The 15,892-nt window shown below is 34.8% G+C and overlaps 2 protein-coding genes and 1 non-coding gene across 3 annotated transcripts; 1 reads left to right on the top strand and 2 right to left on the bottom strand.

Annotated features, from left to right (window-relative positions):
- The first annotated feature begins 3,951 nt into the window (after nt 1–3,951).
- On the top strand, nt 3,952–5,708 carry LOC109852802 (cyclin-H). Its single transcript, XM_020424304.1, has 7 exons — nt 3,952–4,081; nt 4,164–4,315; nt 4,455–4,679; nt 4,764–4,937; nt 5,018–5,243; nt 5,327–5,438; nt 5,510–5,708. The coding sequence occupies exons 2-7, from the start codon at nt 4,199–4,201 to the stop codon at nt 5,643–5,645; spliced, it is 990 nt and encodes a 329-aa protein (XP_020279893.1). The 5' UTR covers nt 3,952–4,081; nt 4,164–4,198; the 3' UTR covers nt 5,646–5,708.
- Nucleotides 5,709–5,793: 85 nt separating this feature from the next.
- Nucleotides 5,794–14,528, bottom strand: LOC109852810 (homeobox protein ceh-2-like). Its single transcript, XM_020424317.1, has 5 exons — nt 13,434–14,528; nt 13,214–13,336; nt 8,663–8,889; nt 6,622–6,758; nt 5,794–6,443 (listed from the first exon to the last, which is right to left on the bottom strand). Exons 1-5 carry the CDS (start codon nt 13,591–13,593, stop codon nt 6,233–6,235), a joined length of 858 nt encoding a protein of 285 aa, XP_020279906.1. The 5' UTR covers nt 13,594–14,528; the 3' UTR covers nt 5,794–6,232.
- Nucleotides 6,907–6,979, bottom strand: Trnam-cau. Its single transcript has one exon. It is a non-coding gene; the product is annotated as a tRNA-Met (tRNA).
- Nucleotides 14,529–15,892: the final 1,364 nt, after the last annotated feature.

Raw genomic sequence — 15,892 nt, 5'->3', positions numbered from 1 at the left:
ATACTAAGTAGTTCCAGCGTTGACCGCTCGATAGCGCCGCTTACCCGCGCTAGAAAAAATCAGTCCGGGAACTTTCCGGACAAACTGTGTATATCTACCACGAACGTGAATTATTGCCTCTTAACACGAATCTAACGTCGAAATAAACGAAGATCTTTGATCCGAAAAATATTTTAGCGTCGATGTTCGTTCTTTCCGATATATGTTTTTTTCTTGTACATAAAGATTTGTTCGTGTGCGCATGTATTTTTTTTCACATAAAGCTCACGATCTTCTTGGATACTTTTCTCGCAACGAGTTTTTTAATTAACTGTAATTTAGCGAGGAATGTTTCCTCGGCTCATAGATTTTAATTTTGCTACACGTGCGTATAAAAGAATAATGGCGATTCCCTCTACGGCGTATCATTATTTATGTATACATCGGAGATATTTTAAAATACATCGCTCTCCCTTCACAGGTGGCGAGTAATTAATTAACTAACTAACCGTTTGCTAATTATGTGAATGAAATAGCTACTCATGTTGTATCACGCGAATAGTGTCTCAAACTTCATGATAAAATGTTCATGTCAATTTAATTTGCGTCATTATTATAATTATCAATCACTTAATTAATTAGTTTTTTTTTTGCAATAATTTGCTTGCGGTTTTTTTTAGCAGAGAATGTCAATTTAATTTTAGATAAACTGTATGTCATCGCTCTAATATAGTGAAAAAAATCACCATGTAAATATTATCGTACAATATATGTATTGCCTTACATAATTGCTATTAAAACTTATTTCTTCCAGAAAACTTCAAATATAAATATATTTACAATAGTCTATAGTTATAAGATATGCTCTCTTCACGTACAGGTAAAGCTATTATTTTTTATATGCAAAACTAAACTTTGCGAATAATTCATATAAAAAAACACACACTCGTAATGAGAGTTACTCTCCTGGAAAGGGAGTTTGCGATCATCAGTTTGATGTAATATGCAAACATGACGTCTGCCACGTCAAACCGCACATTTTCGACCGAAGGTTTGCGTGCACGCAGTCTACTCGATCGGAGTGTTAAAACCGAGCGTGATACCTTTCTTTTTAAGGGGTAATCAACGACGTTGCCGCACCTTAAGATGTACCACAGATCGCATGTCCATATTTGCGCGTGGATGTAGCAAATATAGTAACTTTACTTTTTGAGATACGCTTTCGAGAATGTTTCATCGTAAATTGGAGTGCAACATTATCACTTTAATCGCAAGACTATAGATAAAATTAACGAAAGATTTCTTAAGCGATAAACAGCAATGCATTCTTGAAAAGAAAAAGATATAACTAGAAGAAGAGAAAAGGGGACGATATAATTTATTTAATATAATTTATAAATTTTTTTATTCTGAAGCAATTTGTCTAGATAGTCCGTAGTGTATATATACTTATTTATATCTACATATTCCATTAACTTTGTCTATCGACAAGACGTCCTTCTGACGTGACGTATAATATCGTCGTTAGCTGAAACATATGACGGAGCGCCACATTAACTATGTTATGTGTTGAATTTTCTTTTTTTCTATGTACAGACGTTCCAAATAATATCCGATTGACATAAATATATGTTTCATATTTGTTATCCATGCTGCAACCATCAGCAGTAATTTATTAGTATCTTCCGATTTGCTGAAAAGTCCTTCTTGATTGCGGCGAGGCCAAGAAGGTGCGAAAGTAATCCACTTTATCCGTCACACCTCACAAGCTAAACCGGGCATTGATTTCACATTAGTGCGCGCGACCGACACATCGCGCCCATTTTGTCCTCTTCCTCCTCTTCGTCCTTCTCTTATCCGTTGATAGCAATGTGTGCATAGTACTTGTGTGTACGTACGGTGCTCACGTGCGCTTACCGCGACTCCATTCGTTTGAAGGGAGCGAAGCTTGACGCGGCCGGGTTGCAGCACGCAACGTCGAGGGCGGCGGCGACCGCAATATTAGATTAATGGCGGATGTACTTCACTTTCGGAGGGCGTCCATCTCTCTCTCCACCCGTCATGGAATCTTCACGGAAATTGAGCTTCTCGAGTGGCGTCGACTATAGCGGTAGACTTCGTGGATCGCGCCCGCCAATCTCGAATTCGATATCTTACTTCAGCATAAAGACTGAAACGCAAGGAGAGAACTTCTAGCGTTGCCGTTGAAACAGGTGATACAGCAAATCGATAGTGTGAGCCCTTGACATGAATCACAGTTGTACATTGTGATGTTAAAAGACTTGGTCACATCGTATTGCAGAGAAATAAACTAATCGATTTCTTCAAACACATCTTAAGACATGATGAAATATTTCTTATACTATAGACTGTATTGTAAAAAGAAAAACTCACTTAGCAAGAGAAATATAAAATTTATTTTCTAATTTGCAAAACAGCGTCACAAATAATATTAACTATTCGAAAAATTTCGAAATTTGTATAAATAAAATTTGAGTTCTTGCACATATATTGCATTTTCGCGTGATATGTAAATCCATGATAAGCACCCGAACCAGTTTCTATCTCCGATCGATGCGTGATAGTAACTGCGTACCGGGGATCAAGAGATCGGCGGGCCAGATCGAAGTGTGACGACGACAACGAAGTCACGGCAAAAAGCATAAACCAACGTGGAAAAAACGATGCGGAGAGTTATAGCCGGCGATGTAACGGGAGGAAGGAGCTCGACGTCTCTTTGCTTGAACAAGCGGCAGCGACAGCGATGGCCTCGAGGGCCGAACGTGGCAGAGAAGCGGAATGGGAGATTCCCGACTGCGATCGCGATAAGATGCAGCGGCGTTGTCGGTTGACAAAGGGTCGTAGGAACGCCTACTCAGATCGGACGCACAACCGCTTGCGGGGGCGTCCATATTAAAATCGGCCACCCGTCCCGCCCCCCCCTCCTATCATCCCTGTTTCCCTCCCATCATACCCCACCATCGACCGGTCCCGTGATCTTGTTTATTACCCGCGCGTACACGCCGGTTGCCAGAAAATGCATCGACCCCTTTCCAGCGTGTGTTGCAACTGTTTGCAGCTGGTTCAAGACTGGTTCATGACTCTGCTTAGATGCGTATTAAATTCTGTGGACTTGTGACATTTTCGTAAAATAGTTTCTACTAGTTTAATTATTACAAAAAAAGAAGTTATAAAATTGAGTAAAACAAATTTTAATTTATTATTTTCTAAGGAATTTTTATATGTATAATTAATCATGTGTAATGTTTTACTTAAATGTGCAATTGATATCTAAAATACTATAAAATATATAAACTTACTAGAAGATATAAAAATAATATATAAAACCAATAAATTGTTATAAAACTAATATACTTATTAGATACTTATTATAAGTAAATATGTGATTATATATGTATATATGCAATATAGATATAAGCTACTCAAAAATATAATAGTGCTGCACTCTAGAATGATTTCCTTCAACCTACTTCTCTGACGATAAGTCCAGACAGAACACTGAGAGCGGGCAAGGCCATATGAAATGCTGTAATAACTTTTCCGCCCTGTAAGCCAGCGCTATGTCTACGGATGGTGCACATTGGCAACTACGTAGCTATGTTCACGAGCGATTTGTCGGTTCGTACGCGATATCCAAACATGAACATGGTTCCTTTCCGTGCTATGTCCACAGCGTGCAATTCTATTCCGTGCTATGCGCACGAGTCCAAGTGGAATAAAAGCTAAGATGCCTGATACTATAATTGCGTCTTAGCCACTAAAACATTTTTAAACGCGAAAATCGCATTCGAATAGAATTGCACGCTGTGAACATAGCTCGGAATAGAACCATGTCTACATTTGGACTTATTATACGCACTAGTCGCTCGTGAACATGGCTACGTAGTTCTCAATGTGTGCTATGTCCATCTGTGAACATAGCGCTGACTTACACGGCTAGTTTCAAAACTAGCAATTAGAGGCGCTGTTTTGTTTGAGTAGGTTTTAATAATGGCAGTCATATTGTAATGCTCCAAGTGAGTCTTTCAAAGCTCACCCAACAACTGATAAAAAAGTGAATTAACAATTAAGCTGAAGTAAAATAAGTTTTGGCTCCAAGTGAGTCTTTCAAAGCTCACCCAACAACTGATAAAAAAGTGAATTAACAATTAAGCTGAAGTAAAATAAGTTTTGGCTTTTTATTAATTGGATTGTCAAGATGTTTCCACAAAGTTCACAAAGGAATTATTGGATGTTCAGCGATGAGAGTGATTTGACTGCTTTGAGAGAGAAAACTAATGCTGAATTTATTGAAAAACATGGAGCTAACATGACTGTGAGTCCAGTTTTATATCTATTTATTTATGATTATAATTTCTTATTTTGTTTACAAGTACTGCATTCAATGTTTATATTTTTTCTACTGTAATTTATAAAATAAAAAATATTATCATATACTATTTATATTTAAATAGCTAGAAGAAAAGGAGGAACATTTTCTTTCACATTTAGAGGAACGTACATTATTGCGTTTTTATGAATTACAACTAAGAGATTTCTGTCGACGATTTAATCCACCAATGCCACGTGTCACTGTAGCTACAGCCTTGCATTATTTTAAACGATTTTATCTTAGAAACAGTGTGATGGATTATCATCCAAAAGAAATTTTAGTTACTTGTGTTTACCTAGCATGTAAGGTAATTATTTTTTTTTCTAATTTTCTATTTTATACTCTTTATTTCTAATCTTGTTTGACTTCTTATATGAGTATCATATTTTAGGTGGAAGAATTTAATGTGTCTATATCTCAATTTGTGGCAAATATTAAGGGTGATAGAGAAAAAGCATCTGATATTATTCTTAATAATGAATTGCTTCTTATGCAACAATTGAACTACCATCTTACAATTCATAATCCTTTTAGACCTATGGAAGGTCTAATGATTGATATAAAGGTATGTGCGTAACTATGTTAAGATATGTAAGTTTATATCTCGTATATTGCACTGTAAAACAAAATTACTTTTTTTTGTAGACAAGATATACATGTCTGGAAAATCCTGAAAAACTAAGGCCACATATTGATGAGTTCTTAGAAAGAGTTTTCCTAACAGACAGTGTTCTACTTTATGCTCCAAGTCAAATTGCATTGGCCGCGATTTTGCATGCGGCATCCAGAACTTCCGCAAATTTAGACAATTATGTTACCGACATACTGTTTCCAAGAGAGGAATTGGGAGGAATCATAGAAGCTGTGCGAAGTAATTATTATATATTGCTCAAACTTGCACACAGTTTCTTTATGTGCTATAACTTGTTTATATTAATAAATTAAATCTTTCAGAAATACGCTCAATGGCTAAATGTGTAGAAACTCCTTCACGAGAGATAATAAAAGCTTTGGAGAAAAAATTAGAAAAATGCAGAAATCAGGAAAATAATCCAGATAGTGAAATGTAAGTACATTTATATATTTATTTATCTGTATCTTATTTTTCAAGGACATTATAACCGTAAACTATTTTAGATACAAACAAAGAATGCAGGAAATGTTAGATGAAGAGGAATTGCAGGACAATGAGAAATATGCGAAAATTATACAAGATCAAGCAGCTCATGATGATAAAGTTCTGGGAGTTAATAAAGTATTATCTCCTCTGTGATAATATAAAGTTTTGTATTTTTTATATCATAATAAAATTGTTCTATATACAATATGCGGTATACTCTTTCTGTATAACTCAAGTAATTTACAACTTTATTTCGGTTTTTAACGGTAATCAAGAGGCACGGTAGTGCCTCGCACCATTCGAGCGCGACTTTGTTGCGCATGTTTTAAAGCGTGACTTAAGCAAAGTTACGTGATGTTTTTCCAATCCTCCCTATCTCTATTTTTCGATTTTGATTTTCATGAGTTATTTTGAACACCTCTCACATGTGTATTGTATGGTTTGTGAGATATATTTTACAGTAGTGTATTTATTTATATTTATCATTACTGTCAAAATGTAAATATTTGTTCGTTTTTTTTGAAAAGAAATCTTACTTTACAAGTATCATTTTTATTTATAATATACTTTAATTCAAACAAATTAGTTAATTTTGCACGTGTATACGCTATATGTTCTCATTATAAAAATACACTATAAAAAAAATGTCAATCAATAATCATACAGATTTACTTATAATTTATGGATGTTATGTTTTTATTATATTCATGTAAATTTTTATAACTTTTGTCAATCCGAAACTAAGGATCATGGTGCCTGAAGTCTAATCTCTGAGTAAGATGGTGCGGGAGATGATTGGTCGATACACTTGGAAAAACAGATGTTTGTCTCACTGATAAATTACTAGGCAATGGTTGAACAATGGGTAATGCAGGAGGTAATGGCAACGGTGTTAAATGTTGTGGGAGCAATGGTACTCCTAGTTGTGGTTGTCCCGGATAGTTAAAAAACCTACAAAAAGATACATGTAGGTATATTAACGTGGTCGCAGAAGAAATCGCCGAATACAACCAATCTTAAATATTGTTAATTATCGGACCAGATATCTATAAAAAAAAATATATGTGCCAAGTTTAATTGATTTATAATAAAAAATTATCATTACTCTCTCTTAAACCTTAATACGTACCATAATCGATCACCAACAAAAATAGGTCGTGGTGCTGGAATTCCTAAACTTGAGTAATATTGTTGTGCTAATAATTCAACGTCATTAGTATATTTTCTTTTCCATTTAGTTCGTCTATTTTGAAACCATATTTTTATCTATAAAGAAATTAAAATATAAAATTACGCATGATATATAAAATATATAAATATCGGTAATGATTAACGGAAATAAAATTATTTTGTGCACAGTTTTTAAATGAATTAAAAATTTTCGACATTTGCTCTGAGTGGGAAGTAAAATATCTGCCCCGGGTGAGGATCGAACTCACGACCTTAAGATTATGAGACTTACGCGCTGCCTACTGCGCTACCGAGGCCCTTGCAAAAACTTCCTCTTTTGCTAATAATTGTGTATAAGCTCTGATATATAGTACATGTGAATATATTATGTAACAATATTGCTTGTATAATGAAACACCCAAAAATAAAACTTTTTTTGTATAATGTAAACCGTAATACAATAATGTGTATATCTAAAATAAAACTAAAGTAAAACAAATTCACGTCAATTAATTATTTTATTAATTACTTTATATCGCACTAAAACTATAAATTCTACATAAAAAATGATTTTAACATCGCTTCTTTTCATAATGATGATTTCATAAATAGTAATGTAATTATCCTGAACAAAGTGTCATTTTTATGTAGATCAATATTTTCCGCCTGAGTTCCACGAATCTGGTTCGTGTAGTAGCTGCTTCTTGCAAACGTACGTTTGACTATTCTAATTAAAAAATCGACGCCTCTTCGGTTCGTCGCCTTGACGGCACGCAGCAGCCGTCGCTCGGTACATTTCATTCTGCGGCGGATGCGAGTCTCGCGACGACGGAACGTATAAAATGGCCTGTGAGAAGGGGAGAGAAAAGAGACCCTCCCGAACTGGCTCGTTAACTCCGAAAAATATTGTGACAGTTATGTCTGCGACACGACGCGTCTCCTTCTTGCCTCTGATCCGTCGTCCGATCGTTCTCCTTTTCGACTACGATTGCCGAGATAATTAAACGGCTCGTTCGCGATATTTCGACCGGCGCTGGCAATTATTGTCGGCAAGCAACCGACCGGTGACGACGCGCAATCTTCGCGATGGCGAATATTTTGGGTGCGCGTCATAAATTAATTAGTTTAAAGCGCGGGTGGGTATCAAATCGCGCACATTACACATCGCGCAAGTATACTCTTGAGACTTATGCAACTCTCGCACTTTGCATACTCTGTAGAGGAATCGTCATGTTGGAAAATTATAGTACATATTCTCTCGCGAGAGACTCGCGGTTAATATTAGAAGATAATAATATCCGTTGAAAATTCGTTTCGCTAAAGTATGATCGAAGCAAGAATATAAAAGCTAAATATTTTAATACGCGTAAAAAAAAAGAAAAAGATTATTTTATAGAGAGTGAAAAACTTTGAAAATAATCTTTTGTACACATATTATACTTATACAAATCTGTCAAACTGTTTTACAATTTTTTTGTAAGCGTTATATATATATATATATATATATATGTATATATATTTGAATTATGAATGTATTAGAAAAAGATTTATGAAACAAAACTATCTTTAGGAGAAAGAGTTAACACTTGGCAAAAACTTTCTTTTCATAACGTGCGTGGGAAAAAAAGGGTGGGCAAGTGCTAATTGGTTTTAAAGGACGATCCTCCCCCATGGCGCCACGACTTAGCGCTTGGCACATATGGTATTCCATCAGCCCATAATTTACAGCTAGTTGATTGTAAGAAACAGAATACAAGGAACTTAAACTGCTTCAGGTGCTGAGAAGAAAGTCTACGGAAGACATTATCGCGATTTATTGAGTACAATATCCTGTTCCGGTCACGAAATCATCTAATTTAGATATCCTACTCTCTGTTTTAATTAAATTGTTAACGATCTACATAAAAATAGACTAGGGTGATTAAGAGCACAAATGTTATCAATACTTTTAAGAGAATCAGGAGCAACTGTTATTCATTTACTTTCTCAGATATATTTACTTGCGTTTCCGTGAGTTTCAAGTTTTTACTCAGTTGCAGTCGCTTTGCCACACTCAAATACTTGTTTCTCTCAAATTCCGCCTCTAAGGATTTAATTTGTGCGGCAGTGAACGCTGTGCGAGGCCTTTTCTTCCTATCGTCGTCGCTAATAGCTGCGGCGGTTTTCTCCTGACCATCTCTGTCTGTACTTGTGGTTGAATTCGCGCCGCTACTGCTGGTGCACGCTTCTGCAACAATATTCTGCATCTTATACTGATGTGCAACACGAACGAGCAATATATTTTTTTAATATATTTTTTATTCCAAAACTAATCAGCAACAGCATATGTATTCAGTTATAATAATAATCTGATGTTGCCCACACGAAGGAAGCATAAATCTTAAATCATCAAATATTCATGCATTACGTAAATGCCTTTTTGATGATCAAACATTTGTGTATCAGAAGTAAGTCATCAAACACGCAGTTTACGACTAAATAACTGCAAATTACGAAGCAAAAAAATATTACGAAAATAATAAATGCGAGCACAGAAATCGCATCATCATTCATTTAAAACTCATTGCGCTTGTTCGCGGGCGCTATATCGTTATCCTTTTAATCGCTTTTGAATGAGGTTACCGCGCGCAAGCTCGTGTCGTTCGAGTGCGAGAGGGCTCCAATTACCGCTCTTTCGTGGAATTCTCTTCCTCATCAATCTCGTGACTTTTTGTATGTTAGTTGTTTATATTTATATTTATCCCGGCTTACAAGACCGCGGTCGTACACGACCGTCGCGTGTGTCGTGAAGGATGTCTTCGGTCTCGCTTTTAGGCGCGTTTGGTAACAAGACTGCGCTCTTTTAAGAGCCGGAGGATCATCTTCTAATTATCTGCCCATTCGTCATCCGACGAAAAAGCGTGGCACCGCGACAAGCGTCCAAAATTTAACACTCGCGATTAACTCGGGAAACATTACACTGATTTGTGTTGAAATATTATTATATACGTAAAATGTTTTTTTTTCGTAAAACTTTTCAAGTTGTACGAAACTGATACTTTCTTCTGAATATATAGTAAATTGCTTTTCCAATTAATGGTATGATTCTTAAAAAATAAAATTTATTTCTCAAGATCTGTACGCGTTAAAATAAATCATTATGTGTGCTATTAAAAATCAAAGAAGTCATTAGCTAAACTACGTTTTATAAGTTTTATGTTGTTAGTGTACAATATTTACATTACAATACATCGTAATATATTATTATGTTACTTAAAAGTATAATATAGAAACAATAAATGAAAAGTTGTTGTTGAACTTACAAAAATGATAAGATCGGAGTAGCTTCTGCGCTGTGTTTACTTTTGCACTATTAATAAATATCTCGTAAAAACTATTTACGGTAACGTTATTCGAGACGCCATTTACTGGCTACTAATTGTAGACAGATGACGACGTAATTGTCGCAGTTTCCGCGCGTTTTTCGTAGCTCTCTACAGTCGTACAACGAAATTGTCGGCTAAAACTGTACTGCCTCTAATTCACTTTGCGTGAAGTGTGCTACTGACGTTCGCACTCGATGCAGTCCGCGCTTCGCGGTTTTCATAGAGAACAGCTTATAATCAGTAGCGATAAATAAGATAATATCAATATTTTATATCTGATATTTTTTGAATATTTAAATAGAGGATGAAAATAAGCTGATCGAAATCATATATGATACGGTCATTCACTTTGTCAAAATATAAGCATAAAATTGCCGTGAGATTAATAAAAACTGTCAAGATATAAATATCAAAGCTAAGTTCGGTATTAACTCCTTTTTCATGTGATGCACATGAAATCGTCACTGCTCGCAGCCGGAAATGTAAAAAGAAGGCAGAAAAGAGAGTCTGCAAAGGATGAGTCTCGCACGGCTCATTTGTCGTCGAGTTTTTGACTCGGTTGCATTGACGAATGAGCTCTGGAAAACAGCAGGAAAGGATTGCAGAGGAAGCGACCGCAAAAAGGAACCGACAACACGGAGGGCGAAGAAGAGCGGAGCTCGAAGAGCAGCAGCGCGTTGAACGTTGCGGAAATAGAACACCACGCCTTCTAGTTTACCTAATTGCTGTGAGCCACAGCGAACTTGTCTCCTAATTATTCAGTGACGAATGGCGCGAGAGCGCGCAGAAGTGCGCAACAAGCGCGGCCAAATCTCATTCGTCTGACGTTACTGGCAAATTCACGTTCCGCGATCAACTGTGAGGATAATTAATTCAAGCGCGAGTCACGACGATTGGCAAATCTGCCTCGGGGATAGTTTTACGAATGGATCTTTTGTTGGCAGTTAAGATCGCAATATTCAAATAGTGAAATTTTGTTAAATTATCAGTAACTACGAGATAAATTTTGGACAGAAAGAGATTATTCAATCTGTTACTTAAAGATTTGAGATATTCATCATTTTAATATTTTTATCTTAACGTTATTAATATATTTTAGGACGTAATGCATGCGTACGTGTTTCAGCCAAATAAAAATATACAAATCGTCAAACATGAATATAAAACTATCGTTCAAAATGTCGTCCAAAAATCATAATAGGCTCAAGATAAGAAGTAAAATTTCTTTCGCGCGCGAGTCGTCCTTATATACGCTGTTCTCTCACAAAGATTTACGTACTCGCGTTGACGGCTTTGTAGTTGGACGCGACGTCTCACATATCTCAGAGTCCCAACACACGACGCAAACGAGAATTGTCCTTTCCTTAGATCTCGAATTTATCGCGTCGGCCATTACGGTGTGTAAATCACGGCGAGGCTACGTGCCCTCGGATGGAAATTAGTCGTTGAGACCCTCGAGGGCGTGCGAGATGCCACAGAATTGAGTCGCTCGGTTCTTGTATTAATTATCCGTAAAGTCGTTCTCTATTACGTTAGATGTGTGTGTGTGTGTGTGTAACGAGAGCGAAATATATTAAAGTTCTACTTCTAGCAACTGTATTCTGATAACAACTATTCTTGGAGACACTTTTATTCAAAAGCTTTGCAATGTTTCTCGAGAAAATTTCAAGAATATTCTATAACTAGTAATGAATTAACAGCGTTTTTTATTTTAAAAGCGTCTTCCATTATATAATTGTAATATTTCTTATCAATAACTTTTTACATTTGTTTAGACATTTATCACACTTATAATATCCGAGAAGTAGATTTCTTTATTAAAGAATTTCAAAGGATTGAGTTTCGAAAGAATTTCAAAGACATGTCTTGCTATCGTCAGTTTTATTGCGAGAGAGCAGATTTTGCCATATTTTTGTGGCAGAATTAGCAAGAGACAGATAAATAGTGAACGAAGAGCAAGAACATTGAGTGGGCGTGGAGCCTGCAGGAAGTAATGGATCAAACTTACAAGCGACGGTCCTCACCCCTACGATCTTACGAATTCGTTAGTGCAAGAAGTCTTGTGTAGAGTTATAACAATCGGTTCGTTTCTGTACTCGTATAATAATATGCCACCTATCCGTCTTAACCGATGCAACATCAGTCCCGGATGGCAATAATTCTCGACGTCTTCAAAGGCTCAAAGTGATCCTTCGAGATCTTACGATGTACGCGCACTTGCGCTGTCTCTCATTAGTTAAAGAAGACTACGTTTAGTTTCTACGTTTCTATTGATAAGATTCTACATTGTGTGTGAAAGATTTAAAACTACTATTATTTCTTTTTGTGACAATGTAGGCTAAAATGATAAGCAATTGCTGCCACCTTATTAAAAATCTGCTCTTCAAATCTTTATTTTTCATGATTTGTTAAAACAAACATGTAACATTTTCTTTGAAATAATATTATTTACTAATGTTAGTGCATAATGTTAGTTAAATGTAAATAGATTACAAATTCTTGCAGATTTTACACTATTTTTAACATAATTGAAACTTCAAAATTGAGACTGTTTTTAAAATTAAATTTATATAATTCGCAAAAATGTTCATTTTAAATTAGACTGAATAATTTGCGTGGTTTATTACCTGTAAATAATATTTTACGGTTAAAACACAGGCAATTGCCATTAGTAATATAAATTGATTAATTATCTTTAATGAAATTCCGCGAACAGTAGATATTTTCACACAGTAATACAATAACGATATCATCGGTTTTTAATCATAATAACTTTAATGACTAATATATTGACGAATTTAAATACTCGCAAAATCTTTATTTTGCCTGGTTTTGCTCTCTATTAATATAGCGATTTAACAAAATAAATACAGGTGGTGGACACTTGTATAAATTGTGATTAGCGATCGTATGAGAAAATTTATTTTTGCACTAAGAAGTTATTGAATATTATTAAATCAATGCTCGTGAAGAAGGAAGTTTAAAATATCATTTATTTTTATAATAGTAGTCTTACAAGAGAGTGTTAAAAATTATGTAAACGTAAATAACGTGATATCGTAATTAGTAAAAATTAACTTAAGTTGAAACAAAAATGAAAACATTTTTTACACAAAGAGATATGTTACAAAATGTTTATGCCACTGCTGAAGATGCATAGCAGTTAATGATATTAATGAAGCTTACCGTAATACATCTCTGGCTCAGGAGATGTCGAGCATACCATGTCGGTATCGTCAAGCTCAATTTCCTCCGTCATTGACATGGATGAATCGGGTGCAACAAGCATTCTCGTTTCTGATTCATTATCTGGCAAATACGATTATTTTGTGTAGCCTTTATCATGACATTAAACGCTTGGCAATAAATCATAATAATTAGAATATATTTTTCTTATACTACTCACTTTCTTGGCAAAGTAATAAATCGGTTGTCTGTTGCGAACATTTTGTTTCTTCTTCTTTTTTGCTTGGTGCTAATAATCTATCGATACTAAAAGAACATCTCATCTTTTCTGCAGAGTTGTTCGCTTCCTTCGAATCGGATTTTTTAAATTCATCGGACATCTCTTAAATATGTTTCATCGAGATACAATATTCGGAATTATTGCCAATTGTCACGCACACAATAACATCTATAAACTTTCTTATATTTTAAAAAGAGTATTTTGAGTAAATTGAAGCTAGTTTTCTTCAACTGGTATCGGAAACAACATCGGAACTTCTTCAAAAGTTATATTTCTTAATTCTTTTTATTTATCTTCGATCTTTCACTCACTATTTGTGCAAACAATTTGACCGCACTACATTATATTTGACTGGCGCATAAAAACGAACAAGATAAAATTTCACTAAAACTTTATTACTTTATATTTAGAATTCTAGCACTTTACTATAGCGTTCTTTATAACAGTTTTACGGTGTTGCGATTATATTTGAATTAAGTCTAATTAAGAAAAAACCGTGTCTATTGTCGAGTGAACAAATCGCCAAAGCAAAGCTCGTTACATTGATACCCCCTGATCTGTTCGAGGGATTAGAGTTGAAACCAGCGACTGTTTTGTCGCGGTTACTCACGGTGTCCAACAATATTTTTTTAGCACTCAAGTCAAATTCTTCGTTCCTTGAGGCGGTATCCCAAAGCCACGTGCTCACAACGTCACCGCGAGACCAGCCAATCGGGCAAACTTTTGGGCGGATCTTGGCAAGCACGTGCGTTTCTGGTAGAAGCTTTTAATGATCTCGTAGTGTGAGACAGTAGCGACCACTAAACGGTGGTAATGAGGTAACTATAAATTTCTGTCACTGCCACGGAACGCTATTTAATAATCATGATGGCAAGCAGATGTGATGCGAAATTGATTTAGTTACATGTCTAGAGACTTAATAAACTTACCACGGAATCTCCATTTATCTAAACAAAAACTATTTACAGAATTTGAAGAAATAAGAAACAGAAAGAAAAAATATTATATTAGTATCTTATCGTTATAATCGTTATTATTGTAACGTAAAATTATATTTATTTGCAAGTATAAAGTTTTAACACTAATACAATCGACACACGCATTTATTTCGTAGAAAACGCTATTTCTGTAAACCATTTGCGGTGACAGCAGAATATATACTTCATATTTCACGCGCATAATGATAATCGTAATAATAATCGAGATCGTTTGAGAGCGAATTGTAGTTCATAATTGGTTTGTGTGTAATCGAGAGATTCTAGGTTCGAATTCGATTAAATATATTTGGATTTTTTCGCTCTCATTTCCGGAGAGCTTGGCGACTCACCGGAGTGCATCTCTAGCTAGATGAGATTCCTCTAAAATAGAGTGTTATGTGCACTTACAGTGATTCGAAATCCACCTAAAAGGTTTCTTTATTGCCCACTCAAATCCGCACGAGAATGTGAAAGAAAGAAAAGTCTACTCTGAATTACTTGTACACATCGATGATGATAAAATATATAACATGATAAACTGTGAGTTTTCTAATGCGTGCGTTATCTCAGAATAATTATATCAAAATAATTGTTTTTCCAGATTTGAGTTCTGGTCGAAATAAGTTTTTTGCGCGGTTTTCTCTGCCAAATAATATCAAGATCTGTGTTATATTTGATAGTGAAAGCATGTTCTCTGACCTGTGATCGCCGTCAGAGAATTTCAACTTTTAAGAATATTTTGAGAAGTTACCGCCATTGATGATTCCTAAATAACATTTGCATATAATTTGTTTCAAGTAATAAACTATGAGGAATAAGATTTGAAATAATATAACAACAAACTTGTGTGCCATAAATACACGCGTGGACGTTTATTTTTAATATACATCTATTTCTTTTTAGGCATAAAGTAGAATCAAATCCTATTGTTTGTATGTCTATCATCAAAGACAATAATATTCTTAAACATTATTGAGTTCACATAAAGACATTTACATAGGCAGATTGCAATATCCAATATTAAGAGACTATCTTGTTTTACAATACATTTATCTTATTAATACATGTTTTGGTGACTGTAGACACAGAAAAAATTAAATTTTTTTATGTTTATAGTGACAAATAAAAAGTATTATTATTATTTCGCGACAAATAAATATTCTCATAGTCATATGTATATTTACAAACACAGAAAAAAAAGTATATACAAAAAATATATATTATTGAACCAATATAACTATCGTTACAATTTTTAGGCAAAATTTTATCATTATAGTGATAAAAAAACGAGTCTAGTTCTATCAAATATAAGAAAAACTTTATCATTGAATTGAAGAATATAGAAAAACAAAATTTTTAAGTAAAATTGCTCAGTAGTACATATAATACAATAGTATACACATACATATATTATATATTAAT

This window comes from Pseudomyrmex gracilis, unplaced genomic scaffold, assembly GCF_002006095.1.
Source record: "Pseudomyrmex gracilis isolate BER0280 unplaced genomic scaffold, ASM200609v1 scaffold_1, whole genome shotgun sequence".
NCBI lineage: Eukaryota > Metazoa > Arthropoda > Insecta > Hymenoptera > Formicidae > Pseudomyrmex > Pseudomyrmex gracilis.
Note: the sequence above shows the minus strand (reverse complement) of the source record. Positions and strands in the feature narration are given on the sequence as shown.